This window comes from Lipophrys pholis (assembly GCF_963383615.2).
Source record: "Lipophrys pholis genome assembly, chromosome: 14".
In the NCBI taxonomy this organism is placed as follows: Eukaryota; Metazoa; Chordata; class Actinopteri; order Blenniiformes; family Blenniidae; genus Lipophrys; species Lipophrys pholis.
Genome location: NC_137633.1, coordinates 13333992 through 13353960, shown reverse-complemented (window position 1 = coordinate 13353960; position 19969 = coordinate 13333992). Strand labels below are relative to the sequence as shown.

The 19969-nt window shown below is 41.0% G+C and overlaps 2 protein-coding genes across 2 annotated transcripts; one reads left to right on the top strand and one right to left on the bottom strand.

Moving 5' to 3' along the window:
* The first annotated feature begins 726 nt into the window (after positions 1–726).
* Positions 727–8521, top strand: LOC308119509 (lysophosphatidylserine lipase ABHD12-like). The gene is made up of 12 exons (XM_080479551.1): positions 727–1003; positions 1646–1748; positions 1935–2054; positions 2309–2339; positions 2410–2455; positions 3309–3438; positions 3552–3589; positions 4214–4293; positions 6428–6510; positions 6639–6717; positions 6814–6947; positions 7710–8521. Exons 1-12 carry the CDS (start codon positions 895–897, stop codon positions 7735–7737), a joined length of 981 nt encoding a protein of 326 aa, XP_080335677.1. The 5' UTR covers positions 727–894; the 3' UTR covers positions 7738–8521.
* Positions 7844–18068, bottom strand: pygl (phosphorylase, glycogen, liver). The gene is made up of 20 exons (XM_080479550.1): positions 17736–18068; positions 16907–17008; positions 16744–16822; positions 16349–16452; positions 15606–15737; positions 14968–15079; positions 14656–14738; positions 14422–14559; positions 13764–13856; positions 13545–13691; positions 12685–12848; positions 12308–12422; positions 11951–12052; positions 11304–11451; positions 10298–10356; positions 10077–10218; positions 9789–9996; positions 9567–9701; positions 9396–9462; positions 7844–8463 (listed from the first exon to the last, which is right to left on the bottom strand). The coding sequence occupies exons 1-20, from the start codon at positions 17976–17978 to the stop codon at positions 8275–8277; spliced, it is 2562 nt and encodes an 853-aa protein (XP_080335676.1). The 5' UTR covers positions 17979–18068; the 3' UTR covers positions 7844–8274.
* Between the last annotated feature and the right edge of the window lie 1901 nt (positions 18069–19969).

The window sequence follows — 19969 nt, the reverse complement described above, 5'->3', positions numbered from 1 at the left end:
TATAAATCCACTTTCCCATCCATCCATGCGTCCATCCATGGATTCAGAGAAGGAATCATTATCAAAAAGAGAAGTATAGGTAGAGGGCAAAACTATTATTATCACACATTTGTATTTGTGAGTTGTTAAAATTGTTTTGAAAATAGTGCAAAAAAAAATAAGAGCTGCAGTTTGTACAAGACATTGGATTTCAGTCTTATATTTTGCAATGTGAGAAGAATAAGAAATCCAGCATTTCATCATGAATTACAACTTGGGTTAGATATTTGGGAGGACAATATGGTTCAGCTGGCAAAAACTTGGTGCTTATGCTCTGACTGTGACAACACAACTTTGCATTTATATGAAAGTGTCCGATCCTTGAAGAAATAAAAACGTACACTTCCATACATGTAGGCTTCTACATGAATAATATTAATTGGTGATGAGGGACAGGAAAGTCGTGTGAGAGTGGTCTCCGGTGGAACAGTTAAATTATAATCTTCATTCAAGATAGACATGCTATGATAAGATGTAAGTTTACATCATTGATGTGGGAGGGTTGGAAAATAGAGAAAACGGAAGCAATTGTACCTTTTATTGATATTTTCTATTGTTTGTTTTTCTTGGTGCTGCCAATAAACAAAGCTCATCGAAACAATAATGAAAACCGAGTTACAGCAAAAGAACTGCATTACCCATGATGCTTTGCCGTAGTTGTCCGTTCTGTTTGTGGCGTCAACCGTCACCACCAGGGGGCAGAGTTGGTTGAACCTTGCCCTGTTTTCTCCGCCGTGTTCTTCGCAGTTCTCGTGTTGTCAGGCGTTCAAGTGCTTTTCCTCTCAGACAGAAAGAAAGACGCTCATTTTGGAAATTCTGTCCGGAAAAATAGGAATTCTTATCATCACTGTATAAATGAGGACGAGGAGAGCCGTGTCAGTCCTTCTGACCGTGTACGTGTCAGTTCCTGTCATCCTCTACCTGTTCCCCTGGATTCTGGCACAGGTCATATACGCTCACCTGGGTAAGTTCTGTCCAGTTTCTCCACGATCACTCTACAAAGTGTTCAATCAGAGGGAAACTGCAATATTGATTCATGTGTGACACTCGATCATCTCGGTCATCACAAGAGGTGGTGAAAACTGTTACCTTCATTGAAATCAGTTCAATATAAAAGTACAAAGTACTCCTCCCAACTACTCCTTAACTGTATTATCTTACTTTACTGATAGCAGGCGTTCTATTAGGATAAATGTAGTCACTGATTATCTTAAACATTACCTGGAGGAAAACCCACATGCTCAGGGAGAACATGCAAACCCCTCACAGACAGGTTGCATGTGATAGTGTCTTTCATGATAATGCTAATTCACTCTCACTGAGGGAGTGTATACCAGCATGAGTGCAACATTCGCTGCCATCTGCTTTTCAGTTCGGAGTTTCAGGCCCCACAACCTTTGAGATCCAGCTTGCAATGAGCTCAATCAGCTGATAATGATATTTTATCATGAAGCAAAAGTGCCGTATTGAAGTGGGTCTACCTGAATATGCACTGCTAAGATTTCAAAACATTCTTGTGGAAACATTTGTGATGCTGTTGGATTAGACCGTATCACCCTGTGACAAACACAAACCTACTGACCTCTTGTGATCTCCTCTGCTGCAGTGAGGTTTCCATTCTTCGTGGATCTCAGCCGACCTGAAGACCTGCTGAACCAAACACACAACTTCTACCTCGACACGGAAGAAGGCGTCTCCGTGGGCGTCTGGTAGGACAAACTATAGTCCCGTTGTGTCCCTTCAGGGGACTCAGGTCCTGGAAAAATAGCATGCATTTTTTTGCAAAGTTGGTTCTAGTTTCTGTACATGAGAATAGAGAATCTATTATAGTTTTATTCAGAGATATTAAAGCTTACAGGTTTCTCCCTTTCTTCTTTTTTTTTCTTCGGTTATAGGCATACACTCCCTGCCGGTCAATGGGAGGAGGCTGCAGAGAGAAGCGCAGAGTTCTATCGGGAGACTCTGGGAGATGGTCACCCTGTTATCATCTACCTCCATGGCAATGTAGGAACCAGGTGTGTTTGCTGTACCAGGACAAACCGTATCGTGATCCACGTTAAGTTCTTTTTGCTCAGCATTGCAACCTGTAACATGTATATTGCAATAATGGCATGGATGTACAAATTGATGCCTCCATTAGACACAACATAACTACGCAGGTCTCTGGTTTAACTGATTAAAATAATCAATGTAGGAGTCGGTTGTTCGCAAAACCTGATTTAAAAGAAGCTGCTTATTTACAGTTACTGCTCTCCTCTCATTTCTGTAGGGCGATAAGTCACAGAGTGCAGCTGGTGAAGGTAAGATACATTTTCAATTTTTGTGAAATGTTTTGGGCTTCAACATTAAATTCACAATGTTGAATTTCAGATCTTAAGTGCAGCAGGATACCACGTCTTCTCTTTGGACTACAGAGGTAAGACGTCAACTGTCTGATCATTTTAGTCATGACGAGTTTCAGAAGTAATATTAATAATGTGTGCATAGCGTTTGTACTACACGACGAGTCACCAGAGGAAATTCATCGTGTAAACATACAAAGCCCAAATGTCTAACTCTCGTAGAGAAAAATGATGGATTAGTTTAGACGACTGTAATTGTAGCCGATTCTATTGTAATAACTGTTCTGTAATATTATTTATTTAAGGTGGTTTGTTTTTAGAATTCATTCTGCTTCAGCCACGTTACAAAATCCTGATAAGGTACAAAATAAAAACTCAAGTTACAACAGTGTGAGTTATTTTTTAGCTATTTAGACTCATTCTAAGAGCGAAACACTACAGACACCAATTTATTTAACCGGCATCAGAAGTATTATCTTTGAGAAACCAGTTGTACAACGCTTGTTAGTTGGGATCGGCTCCAACAAGAAGATAGGTGAGAAAACATTAAGGCAAGCTTGAAATTAATGTTGTTAATCTATATTTCCACTTGATGTACAGTTTTCACGAGAACAGTTCTCCATTGACTCATACTTTTGTCAGTATTGGCGTATTTTTCTAGTTTCTACTAAACGTCATACATTGATCATGTGCAATTGTTTTTTCAAAGTATATCTTAATTTGTGTAGTCCAATTTGTTTTTTTAAACGTATTGAAGGCAAGGCGACTTTATTTTATAAAGAACAATGAGAATAAATAAAGGAAAAGCTTTGTTAACAGAAAGGTAATAAAATAAGTCAAATCTGTTGTTTACTGGAAAGTCAGAGGAAATAATAGTGTAGTGTACAGTAATGGTGTTAATCTGTGTAATCTGTGTTTGTTGATGAGGTTTTGGAGATTCCAGTGGGGAGCCCAGTGAGGCTGGATTGACCCACGACGCCCTCTTTCTGTACCACTGGGTGAAGAAACACAGCAGAGGGAGCCTGGTCTGTCTGTGGGGACACTCGCTGGGCACTGGGTCAGTTTAATATTCACCGACAAGCGAAACAATCATCCAACAAAGAAGAAGAAGGAAGAAATTGTCAAAGTGTTAAAAAATATATATAATTTTTTATTTTTTTCGTTTTGCAGGGTGGCGACAAACAGCGCTGTGAAGATACAAGAACAAGGTAGGATGAAGTCTGTAAATGTCATTTGAACTCACTGATGAATGATGTAATATAGAAATAATTTCTGCGGTGGATTCTTTTAATGTTTTTTTGGGGGGGGGTTCGGTGATGTAACGTCACGTCTTAACAGAATTCTCTCCAGTGTGATAAGAAACGTTCACCTTGTAAACAGTGAGCAGCATTCCTGCGCTGCCGGTAAACAAGTTCCTCTGTGAAACGACACGTCTGTACCTTTAAAGCCAGAACAATATGAACTCGTGTGCAGGATGTCGTTGTCTTCAGGAAATGTGGGTGGATACATAATAACATAATCTGCAGACGGCAAGAGAAGGAGAAACAAGCAGAAACTGCAAATTAGCATAAACTTGGAAGTCTTACCTTTTGTATTTGAGTCTATTCAGAGTAATTACACGTTTCTGATTTCCACCTAAGTGGCTTTTAAAAACATGTATTTTCATGCAATTATAATGAAGCACAAGAATTGCTGAATTGATAATCCCAGTGGCAGCAGAGGACTGTTCAGTGATGCACTGTTCAGCTTTCTTTGTTGGGGCCACCACTCCATCCGACCCTTGCTTTTGTCGTATTTTCTAATAATTTCTGCTTCGCTCTCTGTCATATCAGGGTCTGTTGTCGATGCTTTAATCCTCGAAGCTCCCTACACAAGAATCGGAGAAGTCGTTGTCGCTCATCCTCTGTCTAAAGTGAGACCAGTTTTTTTCTGCACCACTCAGCCAATATTAAAGAAAGCAGATATTTCTGTAGATGGAGTGTTTAAAGAAGAGGGTTGAAGTGGGAGGTAAATACAGTAAATGTGAGCAGTTGTCACGGTCAGAGAGGTTTGAAAAATAAAATGCATGTCGACCAAAGGTAAAAAGAAGCAGATACATTGTGAAGAACAGCCCAGAAATGTAACCCAGATACAGCAGACACTGAAAATTAAAATGAGAAATGTTGAGTTAAACCTGTGCCTATATAAGGGGTGTATCAATTATTATATTAGTAGTAGGAAATAGAAAATGAAAAAAATGTTAGTGAAAAATTCAAATATTTTGTAGTTTTGATTTTAATTTCTTAAAGGGGACATATCATGCTAAATCCACTTTTTTAGCCCTTAAATGCATGTTGTTGTATATTTAGAGTGTTTAGAAGTACAGAAAAGTTCAAAGTAGTCTCTTCAGGTGCTCCGTTGATATCTTTATATTCTGTTTTGGTCATATTTTGCGATCGGTTTCGATTTTTCTATTCTCTATTACGTTTTTTGAACAATGACGTCACAGTATTCGCAGCGGAACTGCCAAATTAGGACATCGACACTTCGAGCAATCCGCCATTTTTGTTTCTCGCTGCGATTTTGTCGAAGGATAAGTGGAAATGTTCGGTTGTTGGATGTAGTAACCCACAAGCTTCGTTACACCGTCTCCCAGCATCAGAACCTTTTCCAAGTGCCTGGTTGAGTTTTATTTTTCACAGAAATGTACCCACATCTGTGGGTAAGGTCATTTTTGTGTGCGCGAAGCACTTTAAGGACGACTGCTTCAGCAACCTCCGCCAGTATAAAGAAGGATTTGCCGAAAGACTTGGTCTGATTGAGCGGTCAGTTCCTTCTATCTATGGAGACGACGAACAGAGCACTTCGGTAAGCTGTATATAACGCTAAAAAGTGTGATGATAATACGTCCCTGTCATTGTTTTGTTAGCATTAGCAGTTGCACCGTCTTCATATGTTAGCGCTGTGTGCTCGTTTTAGATTAGAATGTAACTTCTGTGTTAAATAGTCGTTGTAATACAGGCAGTATTGTAGTAGTGGGCATGGATGGAGAAGTTAGTGTAAATATAGTAACACACCATTGCGTTACATCCATATGAAGACGTTGTTCTTCAGGTGCATCATGGTCATTTTCATCTCGCTCCGCCGGGTCCGACTCTGGCTCCAACATGTATGGCTGGATGGACAAATCTTCCCTTGTTGACATTTTGTAAATAATGTGTGAATATAAAGTTTCTGCGCCGCTAGATAATTGTATCTGTTCTATCGAACTACAAAGATGGCCGAACAGGGTGGAGTTGAACCGAGTGTCACCTCTGCAACCTGGAGAGGAGGCGGGGTATGAAGAGACCGCCCCAAAACCAGTTGCTCTCAGAAGCACATCAGAAAAGGGGTAGAAAAGGGGCCTGTGGAGCTCTAATAATGAGGAATTCAGACCCAAGCATTGCAGTTCCGCTTTATATAGACCACAACTGTATGATTTAGATGTAAAAAGGAAGGATTTAAAAGCATGATATGTCTCCTTTAAGCGAATATAAAAAGGCATTTAATATTTCAGTTTATGTTGGATAATGATGTATCCAAGTCGTACATTTAATTATTTTATTAATACTTTTATAGATATGTATATACATACTTTCTTTTCACTCTATAGTTTTCCATGTAATATTTTATCTACACATTACACTATAAACGAGACTAAACTTACCGTTTTGCTCTGTTCAGTAGAAACAGATTATCATGCGCCTTGCATTCGTTCAGAAATATAAAATAAACGTTTCACTGCTTTACTTGGACTTTGGGGAAAACATTGACTTAAGGTGCTCCTCAGAAAATTAGAATAAAACCAGTGGGTCTGGTGTTATCCAGCAGTGAGTGCGGGTGAACAAAGCTTCATAGACATTACTGACCTCTAGTGGCTGGAGGAAGAAGTGCTGCAGGGAACAATCAGACTAAAAGGGATCATTATGACAGGTCTTGTTATGTAGCGGTTTTGTTCTGCAAATAGTTGTGTGTTATCACAAAATACAAAATAATCGCAGCAGTTTATGCTCCGTCTTTTCTACCAGCTGTACACGTTCCTTCCAGGATCTGAGAGTTTGCTCTGGAACATCCTAGAAAGGAACAACATTGTTTTTGCAAATGATGAAAAGTGAGAAAATCCCTACTTAGTTCACTTTATTAAATCAATTCAATTCCATGTTTCTAATGTTAACCACTCACTGATTAAAAGCTGTGCTACTTTTCTTGTACTTTTTTTTTTTTCTTACATCGATGTAGTTTGAAGATACTGAGCAGTCCTGTCCTCATTCTGCACGCAGAGGACGACAACATTGTTCCTCATCACATGGGTCTGAAGGTACAGCAGAGACACACTCCGCTCTTTCTGAACTATTCTTCTGGTGGATATTGCTGCCTCAGTGCAGAAATCTGATGCGTTTTTTTTCCCCTGCAGCTTTATGAGATTTCACTCCAGGCTCAGAGAAAACTCCACACGGGCGTTCGGGTGGAAATGATCTCTTACAAAGCCGAACTTGGATACTCCCACAACAACGTGTACTTCGATCCCAACTTATCAGACGTACTTAGGCAAGTATGAAAGAATCCTATGATACCCAAATAAAACCACTATTGGTATTAATATAAACATGAAAATCAACCTTTTGATACAAAAACGGTGGGAAATCTTTGAGAAAAGGCAACAGTATAAAAATGTATGTAGTTTGTTGTAGCATACAAGGTATTATTTAGATTAGACATGTCCAAAGTCACCTAAAATGTGTTTAGTTTAAATCAGAGGCTTTTTGTACTTGTTCCATGATATAAGCGGGCTCTCCTTGAAAAAAAATAAAAATGTTTGCGCAAAAAGTTACTCTGACACCAAACTTTGAAAAAAGACGAATGTTCTTAAAGAGACAGAAGTCCCCTGATCTCACAACACTAATGGTGCGAGTGAAGCCCTACAGCGACTGAGATTGTTTCAATAATAAAAGGGATAGACTGGAAAACACACACAAAAAAAAAAGTGAATAGAAGAAAAGCACTTGTACTGTGAAAGTTGTCTTGACCTGAACACTTTAAATTGAAAATGAATTTTTAATGCCTCAGCTTTCTCAACCTGCTTTACACGATTCATCATATTCATACACCGATAAAAGAAACCTGGGGTTAATGGGTCTCAAGAATAATAAACTTTAACGCAAACCGGTTGAATGGGGAAGTTCTGACCCTCCGGGATCCAAAAAGGGCAATATTTCTATGTGTAATGGGCATTTTAGGGAGGAACTTTTTCTTTGTAAATCATGTCTGTAAAACCAAGTTAGGGATAATTCTCCATCTGTTTTGTTTCAGGAAATTTCTGCAAAAGCTGAGTCAGTGACGCTTCCTTCCTTGAGATGTAGACTTTTTTTTTTATTTTTAATTAAATAAAAGTGCAATATGTTCTTTTTAACCCTGAAATGGACTGAAATAAAAGGTCTTCCAATGACATCACGGTTAATGCTTTTATTTCAGCAGCAGGGAGAACAAGTATGGGATAAAGTGAGACAGAACGTTTCACCAGCAGAGAAGCAAAGATTTTGTCGACTTTGGATTTTAGGTACGTCTGTGGTTCACCATCCGCCACATCAAACAGTGACGCAAGGAAAAAAACCGGAGAACAAACGAGTGACCTGAGCGACACTCGAATGTAAAAAATCTTGGCAAATGGTTAAATATGACAGCGCCCTGCTCCCTGCCGCGACTCCCAGTTTACTGACAGAACTGTAACAGTGCTTTGACTTGAAGCTTCAATAACAAAATCGGGTAAAGAAACACCTGAGGAACGGTCCTCCACGCGTCACAGAGATAAAACAAGGCGGAGGAACGAACAGTGAGTACTCTGTAAACATGGAGACGGCCAGTCGTGGAAACGACGTTACATTTTCTTCAGAGCTCGGGCCGTTTCCTCGATGGCCTCCCGGGGCTCGTTGGGGGCCGGGATCTTCAGGTCGGTGGGCTCCACCCCCCACACCTCGGTGGCGTACTCCGTGATGGTCCTGTCGCTGGAGAACTTTCCCGTGGCGGCGATGTTCTTGATCACCATCTTCGTCCACTCCTTTGAGTTCTTTAACGGAAAACAAAGATGCAGGTTTTTTTTTTTTTAAATAAACCGATGAGTCTGCAAGCTTCTCTTCTTACTTTGATCATATTATCTGGAGAAGGTCTTCAATTATTAATCCTGCACAGATAAGCTAAGGTCTACTTTCACCAAATTTAAAAAAAAACAAAAAAAACATTGAAGGACATTAGTGGGGAAATAAAAATTAAGAGCCTTCTGTTTCTATTTAACATAGGATACAATCATTTTTTTAAAGTCAAGCTACAACATTAATGCATTTGTTTGCAAACAGGATGTGTAAAAAAACAAAAAAAAAAAACGGGGTTTGGTATAGTATGTAATAAAATCCTCGGTGTATATTTATTTGTTTGTGAGCAAGATTACATCAAAACTAACTGCATGGATTTTGTCCATTTTTTCCCACCACAGATAGATATTAGGCCGTAGAAGATTCCATTGAATTATGGAGGTGATATTTTTTTGTTTGCCCCCTCCTGAGTCCAGCCTGTGGCTGATTGCTCTTCTTCTAGATATACGTTTATGGTATGTTACTTTACTCAAACAGGAAAGGAAAAATACATCCCAATATTAGGTGTGTTTAGTATGGAAAGAGATTTAACGTACAAACATCAGAAAATGATGTTGAGGTTTACGCTTTAACATTTGTTGTTCCAAAGAACAGTAGTAGTAGTAGTAGTAGTAGTAGTATTTATTTTGAATTTGTACAATGCAAAAAAAATAAAAAAGTAATATACTGTACATACAATTCAAAAAGGAGTAGGTTGAAGTAAAACAGTGCTCTCCCCCCCCGTCGATTGAGATTTTTTAATTATTCACAATTTTCGGGGGATTAATAATTCATATTTAAAATCAGTTTTGAATTTGCAGTGCAGGGAAACATTCACCACTGTTCAGTCAGTTTTCATTGTGAACGTTACCTGATAGAGCTTGCTGACTTTTTCTTGGCATTTCAAGTAGTCTTCAAAGTCCGCAAACACTTTGAATCTGAACATAGAAAAGAGTGTGGCGACAAAAAAAGAAATTCAGAAAACAAGTCTGACAAACAAAATAAGGCAAACATGTTGATATATTTACAAGTCCTGCCTCACCGGTCGTATTTGAAGAGCATGTTTGTGAGATCCTTGAAGAGATCTGGGTTTTTGGGACAGAAAAATCCACTGGTGATCTGGTCCATGACTTGTTTCAGCTCAGGGATGGTCTTGTAGTACGTCATGGCATCATATCTAACAAAGAAAACAGGAAATGGAGGTGAAACGGCACCAAATCAGTCAGGGCTGATGGTAGAATATCTGTACAAGTGACTCCTGTACCCCTTTTTGTCCATCTCGGCGACGTCCTCCACCCTCATGCCGAAGATGAAGAGGTTCTCCTCTCCGGCCTCCTCGGCCATCTCCACGTTGGCCCCGTCCATGGTGCCGATGGTCAGCGCTCCATTCAGCATGAACTTCATGTTTCCTGTTCCTGAAGCCTCCGTGCCGGCAGTGGAGATCTGCTCGGACAAGTCTGTGGCAGGTATCACTGAAGAGAAGCAGATAAACTTAAGTACAAAACTCCTCTTATGGCTGGAAACTCTGCTGGTATTTTGCTGTGGATCACACCTTTCTCAGCGAGAGACACTCTGTAGTTCTCCAGGAAAACGACCTTCAGCTTGTTTCCCACCACGGGGTCGTTATTCACCACGTCGGCCACGGAGGTGATCAGCTTGATGATCATCTTCGCCATGTGATATCCAGGAGCAGCCTGCAGGGGGCGGACATGAGTTACTCGGAGCTGCACTCGTCGGTGTTGGAGGTTTGATTTTCTTCATCTGGGCTCATACCTTTCCTCCAATGATCACCGTGCGTGGAACAAAAGGTGCATTGGGATTCTTTCTAATGCCTGATAGGGAAAAATAAATGTGAGCGGTCACATTCTCCACAAAACAATTTGGTTCATTCAATAAATACAGTAAAGTTAAAATGTGCCCCATATGCACAACTTGTGAAATACAGTTGACCAGTGTTATTCTACATTTATAATCAAACACTTTAGCTCTGATATGTATGTTTCTGCATGAAGTGTGATGAGAACGTATATGTAAAGTCAGGAATGCAGACATCTTGGTAATCGAACGGAGCTACAGTGGAGTTGAGCCGAACTATTCATTAATACACTTAATGTTGGATGCCCATTTCAGGTAATAACTGCTTCAGCGCTATGCTGACTAGTTATCCTGACAAATCCATAGAATGGTTCTTTTGTATTAGAATACTTTTTTTTTTTTTTTTTTTTTAAACCACCTCTTGGCCGACTCGATGTATTCTCATGGCATCAGTTTGCTTTTCTTCAACTCACAAGGAAACATTTTATAATTTCACTTTACTAGGTAACATAAAGTGACAATGTCACACCGAGCTGCTTTTAGTCATGTGACCAACTTTGCTCCTGTGCTATGCTACTTTGTGAAAAACTACATGGACAAATTAAGACTCACTACTGCCACCTAATGTACAAGAGATGCATTACTTTATGTGCATACTGGCCCTTTGAACGACCTGTTAAGGGATAATATTTTGGCAAAATTTAAATTATAGCCAAAAACAGCTCATGACATTTAATAATCATGTGCCGCATTAGTATAAGACTATGACAGGACAAGGGGTTTCTTTCTTGTTCATTACAGCCACTTAAGTGCATTGAAAATTCCCACTTCCAATCGAACAGACGGTGTTCTCGCTGCACGGATGTTTGGGGGATCATTCACACCATGACACGTCAGGCTGCATCGTGAAAGTCGTCACTCAGAGCCCCGGCCCGGTAAGCGAACTGTGAGTGTTAAAACGTACGGTTGTACATGGCGATGATGTGCAGGCAGTTGAGGACTTGTCGCTTGTACTCATGGATCCGCTTGACGTGGACATCAAACATGGAGGCCGGGTTGATTTTCACTCTGTACTCCTTCTCCACGAACTGGGCAAACTTCACTTTGTTGTCCTGTGAGAAAACGGATCACAAATATGTGACTGAGCAGAAAAAGGAGCAGCCAGGATGAAACCGATTGTCCTCAAGAGCGCTGACTGGACATGTACTACGTTTAAAAGCTGCAAAGTGCAACACAGAACTTATGATAAAATGAACCTAAAGTGAAGGTATATATAAAACATAAAATAAAAAAAGTGAAGTAATTTTCAGTTAAATTTTTCGAAACCCGAGTCACTGAGCCCTCCCCGAAAACTGCTTGCAGCCTTCAAATTGAAATCAGATATGGATCAATGGGCCAACAATATGCAATAAAATAATAGCATGTGTACTCATTCAGGATTTAGGAAGCTGGTGAACATTTTGTCCTTTAAGTCGAAGGTCCAGAGAGCCTACTCTTTTAATCAGTGTTTGAATAATGTATTCTGGATCAGGAACAAACGCAGGATGAAAGGTTGCCCCTCAATACTTTGGGTGTGCATCTCCAAAATTTCCACCATTTTTTCGACCCCACCTGTTTCACTTTGGAGACGTCTCGGATGAAGGCGACGTCTTCCACAAAGTCATTCAGCTTCTGCAGCTGGCCGAGGTCCTTCACATACTCCTCCCCAATCGCCTGAAAGACAATTAATCTCACTGTGGGAAAAGTCTGGAAACCAAATGACAGCATGCACTTTACCCTGCTTCTCATACACACATATATATATATATACATATTTGGATGAAGCTAACAGTCTGTGAGTGGAAAGTAAGATCTGCCAATATTTGATCCGACGACAGCTGGCGGATATATCTGGGAAGATTTAGGGTTCGCCTACGCGACACCGTCTCTTGGCAGCGGTTGGCTTGTTTATTTCCCGCACAAACAGACCTCAGCGACGAGCTCGGCCAGCCCGGGGTTGCAGAGCAGCAGCCAGCGTCTGGGAGTGATGCCGTTGGTTTTGTTTTGAAACTTGTCCGGTTCAAGATCACTGAAATTACGAAATCTGCGGGAGAAAAAGAGAGGAACACATCCTTCAGACTTTTAGGCATGTGGACGGACGCGCTTCTTCTCAGCGTTCGATCGGTTCCTCACATTGTTGCAAATGTGAAAAAGATGCAATGATTCACTCCTGCGGTTAACTAGAGGCCACACGCGTGTTGTAACCCGTCACTTGGTGGCTTGTTTGCAAACTTCCCTTCATTTTGCCCGCCCTTGGTTGAGACCATGCTCAAAACATCCACATTTCATGATCATTCAAGTCTTACACGTCGTTCTTGATGATGTTGGAGTGTATCTCTGCGACTCCGTTGACGGCGTGAGAGCCCACGATGCACAGGTGCGCCATGTTCACCCTCTTACCGCCGTCCTCTTCAATCAGAGACATTTTCCTCAGTTTGTCCATGTCTTCGGGAAAGAGCTTTGCAATCCTCTGCACAGACCAAACAAACAGCGACATGCATTCATCTTGTCAATATGTGGGATTTTGTTAATTATTCTATATTTTTTAAAAGGCACCTCTCGACCATCAACCAGCGTACATATGGACATTCTCTATAAGAACAAATGATTAATTTTTATAAACTTTAGTCATTTATAATAAAATTTACTGTTTTGAGATTTGTTCATTGTATTTTTTCATCATGTAGAATACATTTTTTCTAATACTTTATCATATTATTACTAGTTAAAAATCTTATATCAGTTTCATGACAAATAAGCATCGTCTGATCTGTTATGTGCTTGTAATGCTCCGACTGGCTACAGGTTAATTAAACAAATACCTACCTCTCTAGATTATCTGTTTTATTTGGAATTAATTCATTATTTTCCTTCTTAAACCTACTTTTACTCTTAATCCAGCTTTTTAAAACGCCACTATTGACACTTATCCATTTTAATACATTTAATTTGTCTTCTATTAGTAAAACATCTTGAAGTGTTCCGTTATTAAAAAGGTGCCACAACATAAAATTGTAATCAATTGGAGAAGTAATTTCTTTTAGATGCAAAGCTTGAACAACTTATTTTGTTGTGTCATTTCGGAATCATGGCGAGAAGTGGAGGCTCGGACAGATGGTGGACTCTGGTTTGCTTCCACACGCCGTTTAAGCGACATTACTCGTACATCGAGGTGGGCTTGGTTGATCTGGTAGATGATCTGCAGATGTCGGGGCAGGAGTTTCTCCATGAGCTCCACCGGCCAGCGCTCCAGAGCCTCGGGCAGGACCGTGTGGTTGGTATACGCAAAGGTGCGTTTGGTGAGGTCCCAGGCCTGCAGGGGAGAGAAAACCCATGGCACTCAATGCAAGCCTCTCTTTAACATCATCGTGGAATCAAAACCCACCGTGTCCCAGTCCAGCTTCTCAATGTCCACAAAGATCCTCATCAGCTCGGGGATGGCCATCGCTGGGTGAGTATCGTTCAGCTGGATGGCAACCTGGAAAACATGACATTGTTTTGACTTGTTATAACGGCAAGATCCAGCAACAACTGGCCACATTCAACAATCTCTGCTAAAAGACAGATCAGACAGACTGCTTGGCTCCTATTTATTGAAGCTGCTGCACGGTACGCCGTCGGTAAAGACATTTTGTCACGGGCCAAATCAAACCTCATGTCCGATTCCAACCTCTGCTTCAGATAACCAGACGAATGATACAAACAATGAAATCATGATGAAAACATAAAAGGGACCGAAACAGAGGCAGAATAATTTTGTAGGCACAGATTAATTTGAAAACAATGGTTACAGGTCATTTATGATAGTTTTGCTTCAGTGCAGACTGATTAAGTATCATAGAAAGAACCTTCCTAATAGTTTTTATTGTTTTGCAAGCTGAAGACGTCTTGACGGAGCAACACACTTTTCAGGAAGGGGAAAAAAAAAGAAGAAAAAAAAAAAAGCAGAAAAGTTGTAATTGCGTTTGTCGGTTACCAAATAGATTTAGGTAATACACCTCACTTCCACTTCTTCCGCATGAACCGACTGATTCTGAACGTACCTTATCGGGGAAGCTCTCGAAGGAGGTACGGCCGGAGCCGCCCTTCTTTGTGGTTTTGAAGCGGCGGATGATGTCTTGGAGTGTGGCCGCCACAACAAAGTATTCCTGCTTCAGGCGAAGCTCTTTTCCTTCAAAAAACTACGACACGAAGAAAAAGCATGAAGATTACCAAACATGTGGATATACTCTTCCCATGCACGCCGACATCCAGGAGCATTAAATAGCACCACCTACATTGTCGTTGGGGTAAAGCACCCGGGAGATGTTCTCCGCCAGGTTCCTGTCCAGCACGGCCTGAATGTAATCTCCAACATTAACTAGAGACAGAAAACCGGATTTACAAACATAAACCTGTAAATGTGCAGGAGAAGTAGTAACTGCTGTGTTTGAGCCTATTTGCAACACATTTCCAACGATTGCAGAAGATTTGTAATGTTTATCTGATGCAAACTAAAAAAAAAAGGAAATGCTGAGGTGTTGCAAAACTGGATTTGTGATTTCGTGCAGAGGAAAAAAAATAAAAAATAAAAGTTTTTGAGTACTCACAGTCTCTTAAGTTGAAGTCGTTGGGGGCACGGGCGGACCACAACCTCATGGTGTTCACAGTGTTGTTCATGTAGCCTGGGATGGGGGTGTCGTAAGGCATCGCCAGCACCACCTGCACAGAGTGAAAACCACAAACGGGCCGAGTCAGACATCACAGGGACATCTTCCAAAATACACAATGTAAAAACAAGAAATTACAACAAGAAATTGTCCATTGACAATTTCATGCCATCATATGCAGAGATAAATGGAGGTAGGTAACAAAAAAAAAGATACAGTAAATGTTTCTAATAAGAAGGGACATTGCACAGGCTCAGACAGTGATGCAGCACTGAAAGCAAGCATCCTGAAAGCTCCCAATTTGATCTGAATGTCAACCTGATGACGTTGTTGGGTGGAGAAAACGACACTTTACCCATTTGTGTTCAAGAGAAATCGTAGGAATGTCCTTCAAAAGACTAACTTTACTTTTCATTCTAAGGCACTTTAAGAAATCAGTCTTTCTATAGTTATATTTCATGTTAACATAAGTTATAAGTGTGTGTACTTTTCCCATCTTTGCAACGCCTACATGTTTGAGCAGGTGTATAAACACTGGATACCCGTGTTTTACTGGATCAAGACCTCACATTCAGTACCTGAGTGTCGACCCATTTGGAGCCGTCTTTCGTCTCCTCCACTCGCCCGTAGAAATGAACCGGCAGCATGTACTCAGGCCGAGCTTTCTCCCATGGGTTCCCGTGCCTCAGCCAATCATCCGCCTCCTCCACCTACACAAGGGTGGAGACATCCAGAGATAAGTTAGAGCTCCAAGGCAGAAAGGGCAGCGAGGAAAACACTGACTGGGGCTCCCCATTAAGAAAAGAGGGACTTGGTAATCAGGTGTTTGGTTGGTCTACATTCACTCTGTAAATAACCTGCAGAGATTAGATGTGCAAGTTCATCCACCCCTGTGAAAAAACCCATAGCACATGTGTGCCCCAGTGCATGTTTACACGGAAGGTTTGAACTGCAAATAATGAGCATGACTCAAAAGGGCAAAAGCCTCTCGATTTGAGATTCCTTATCACAAGAGACCATGTTTATTTTGTTTGTTTCATCCAAAACTAACCCATCCCAGCCTCGACCAGAAACCTGCAGCACCACGGCCGCTCTACAGGAGCCTGGCCACGAACCGAGTGCGTGTTAATGATCAACTGGAGCTGGATTCTGACCCAATTCTTGTCTACTTTCAGAGGATACTGATTTTCAATGTAAAAGATAAGAAAGGAACTCTGAGCACCACAAAAAAAAAAAAAGACTGAAGCCAAGCTTCAGTCAAACTTAAAATATTAAATTAATAATCTTTGAAGACTTTTCTGAAAGAAAAAGTTGCGGTTACCTGCCAGCCGTCTCTTATCTTCTGATTGAAGATCCCATATTCATATCGAATGCCGTACCCATACGCTGCCAGACCCAGGGTGGCCATTGAATCCAAGAAGCATGCTTCAAGAGGGAAAAGGATCACATGCAATCAGAACATAAACTCTTCATTCTTTTAAGGCTGTTGAGAATTTATTTACACAATCTGATGCAACTTTTCTGTGGCTGCAAGTTGCTGCAAATGCACAACAGGCACATGGAGGTATTTGATGGACGACTGCCAGAACAGTGTGGAACTTAATGTGATGTACCCCACCGTCACTTTTCAATTTCTCGTACTTTCTGGTAATCTCCAGGGACTCTCGAGAGAACACTTTCTGTTTTTCCTTTTTCAAACCCTCTGCCGTACTTTACCTGCCAGCCTGCCGAGGCCTCCATTCCCGAGCCCTGCGTCCTCCTCCATCTCCTCCAGCTCCTCCATGTCCAGCCCGAGCTAGAGCGGAGCAAACAACACCGTCATCATTTGCATCCACACAAAGCCATTTGTAGGCGAATGATCCATAGACTTGAATGTGACCTGGTAGATGGCTTCGTCACAGGCGTTCTGCAGCCCCAGGTTGATCATGGTGTTTTGAAGCGTCCTGCCCATGTAGAACTCCAGAGACAGATAATAAACCCTCTGCAAAGGAAGGTGCAAGACACACACTTCAGTTTGCTGCTCATGCACCATCTTTTTGGCATTTTGATGGTTAAACAACAGTTAAAGCCTAATTTTGAATGTGTTTTGTTCCATTGCAGCTTAATCGTGCAGAAATGGAACAGAGCAACAAATGGATTCAAACTGAAAGAAGCATTAGCTCATGTTAGGAAATGAGTTTGGTTGATCATGTATTCAGATCAACGCTTGGCAATAAAGCGAATCCACTGGAAATAATATGTTCAGTTTAAATGGTGCCACACAAACACTGCTGTTCATCCCACAAATGCTCATTAAAATAGAAATAATCAGGTTTGATCTATTGCCAAGAAGCTCCTCGTCCCAGTTGTGCAGGCTTTTCTCTGCCTTCATGATGCAGTGACCTTACAACACAGTGCCTCTTTGTAACACGCAAACGTTTATGCAACAAACAGCCATTTCCTCATTAAAAGAAAAAAAACAAAAAAACACGGGAAAAACCTGTTCAAGTTTATGCTTTTGAAAGCAAATGAGGGCTTTTCTGTCAAAACATGCACAAGGAAATACGAGAAGGAGAACTGCGTGCACAGGGCCTGCTGATAAAAGTTGGTTCCTTGTTGTTGGAACTAAACTTTTTTGCACAAATGCATGACGGGGTTTTTTTCTTCGTTTTTTTTTTTTTTTTAAATACTATTCCACACAAGTGTGGCGAAAAGTTTGTCCATGTTACCTTCGGGTCTGCCTCATAGTAAAACTGCTGCGTCCGGATCCACCTCCCCACCAGGTGATCCCTCACGGTGTGCGCCAGGGCGAAGTAGTAATCCCGGGGCGTCGCGATGTTTCGGTCTTTGACCAGGGTGAAGTGCAGGTGTCGGTTGAAGCCTTTCTTCAGCTCCGCGACGTTCTCCACCCCTACGATGCCCCTGATGCTGATCTGCTTGCGCTTCTCCTGGTCGGTGAGAGGGGTCGCCATGGTGGCCCAGTTGCTGCTCTGCAGGAGTTCCGTGTCCAAGTGGCGAGCGGAGGTGAGGCGGTGGCAGATTTCATGCGGGAGTCTCCTCCTCACACTGATGTTCATTGGTGGCTGCAGGGGGAGGGTGTTTCCCTGTCCGGCCTCCTGGAAGCTGCAGCAGGAAGCAGTGGTTACACACACACACAGACACACACACGCACAAACACACCCACACGCACGCACACACCGCAACATGACTTCAATGCATGGACATGAGTTGAAACTTTAGAGAAACCCCCTGTGAAATATGTGACAATGAAGAGAAAAATATTGATGAAGGGGAGGCAATTAAATGCAGCATCATGAAGTATCAAAAGTCAAAGTGCACATGAATGGTTTTATTAGGGCCTATAATTGTTAATACTGATACAACACAAGATAAACTGAATTTCATTGTGGGAGAAGGTCAAAGTGCTGAAGCATTATGTAATATGAATATCTGCAGGAGAATATTACATGCAGATATTACATGTAACCATCCGTCCATCCGTCCATCTATCACGTCTCCACCTCTGAGCCTGCTTCTGCAGGCTTCTTCAAGTTAAAAGACTTTTTTTGACAGAAGTCTTGCCTTTTTCTATCTCCTATTCCTGCTCATGTATAATTGTTGGGTTTGTTTGAAATTGCTTTGAGATGACTGCGTTGTATTTCACACTATATGAATAAAATAAAATTAATTGAAATTTGTATCTTATATCAACAATTGATGGGCATTGTTTTGTTTTTTTCCATGCATACATGATGAATACATGTGGAGAAACAAAACATATTCAAAGCAAGTACTCAAGTACAGACATGCTTGGGAAAAAATGTGGTCAAAGTAAAAGGGCGAGTTCAACATCTTCACTGCAGTTACAAAGCACCAGCTTTAGATGTACAAAAGTATAAACAAAGTTTAAAGATTGGAGAATGGATAAGTGGAAAGAGTGGATATTCTGTGTTCAGATGGAGGGACTGGAAAATCATCAAACAAACATAATCGAGCAAAATACAGATACTTGAAAAACCATCACAGTTTTTTGTAGTACAAATACATGATTGCCACAGAACAAAAGAAAAATATATTTATTAATTGTGACAAACCTGTAAAAACAGATTTTATCAGGATTGTACTAGAAAACATGTTGGAGTCGGATCTTTAAAGTTTTTGATACCCCCCCAAACCCCACCACCCCCCGCCCCTATCCTGACTCCTGAGTCTGTAATAATACAATACAATAAAATATTTCCCTTATTTTACTCGTACTGCACAAATGGATTATTTGAATACACTCAGAGGAATCTGTGGAGATGTTGTAGCGTGATTAGAGAAGGTGCGGGGAGGTTTCCCATCATGCAGTGCTGTGAAGGCATTTAACACATGGGTGCAGTTATGTGCATGACCACTGCTTCCTTATAGACACACTCCCCCATGCAATTCATCTTTTCCTGCTTGTGCTGCTCTCTTAACCTCCAGTTATAGTAAATTCCACAGTTTGCATTGGTGCTATTACTCCAAACTAGAATTTGACCTTGAGTGACCTTTTTTTTTTAAAGTATTTTCTTCCCACAACAGATTATTGATGTCGTAAAAAATGTATTTGTATTTGGGGAATTGACTTTTTTTTTCTTCTTTCTTTTTTTTAATGAGTATACAATATTTCTACATCATTGCTTGTGTATCAATCAGGCTCTTCAAAAACAGCTCAGGTTTGTTCATTAAACAGCAAGACCCTCCTTGTGGTTGGCTGACCAAAATTCTTCATGGCCTCCTGGAATTCCTCCCATCAAGCCGATTGTTCTTGTTGCAGCCACTTCCACATCTGCTGAACCAGGGCCTATCAAGGCCTAAACGCCTCCGTCTTCCAGGCCACAGATCTGTTGCACCAAAATGTACGACCGACAGGCTGAAGAACTCTTTCATACTTGTTGCTGTAGGACGTTTGGGCACTGCAATGTGAGATCCCATGTTT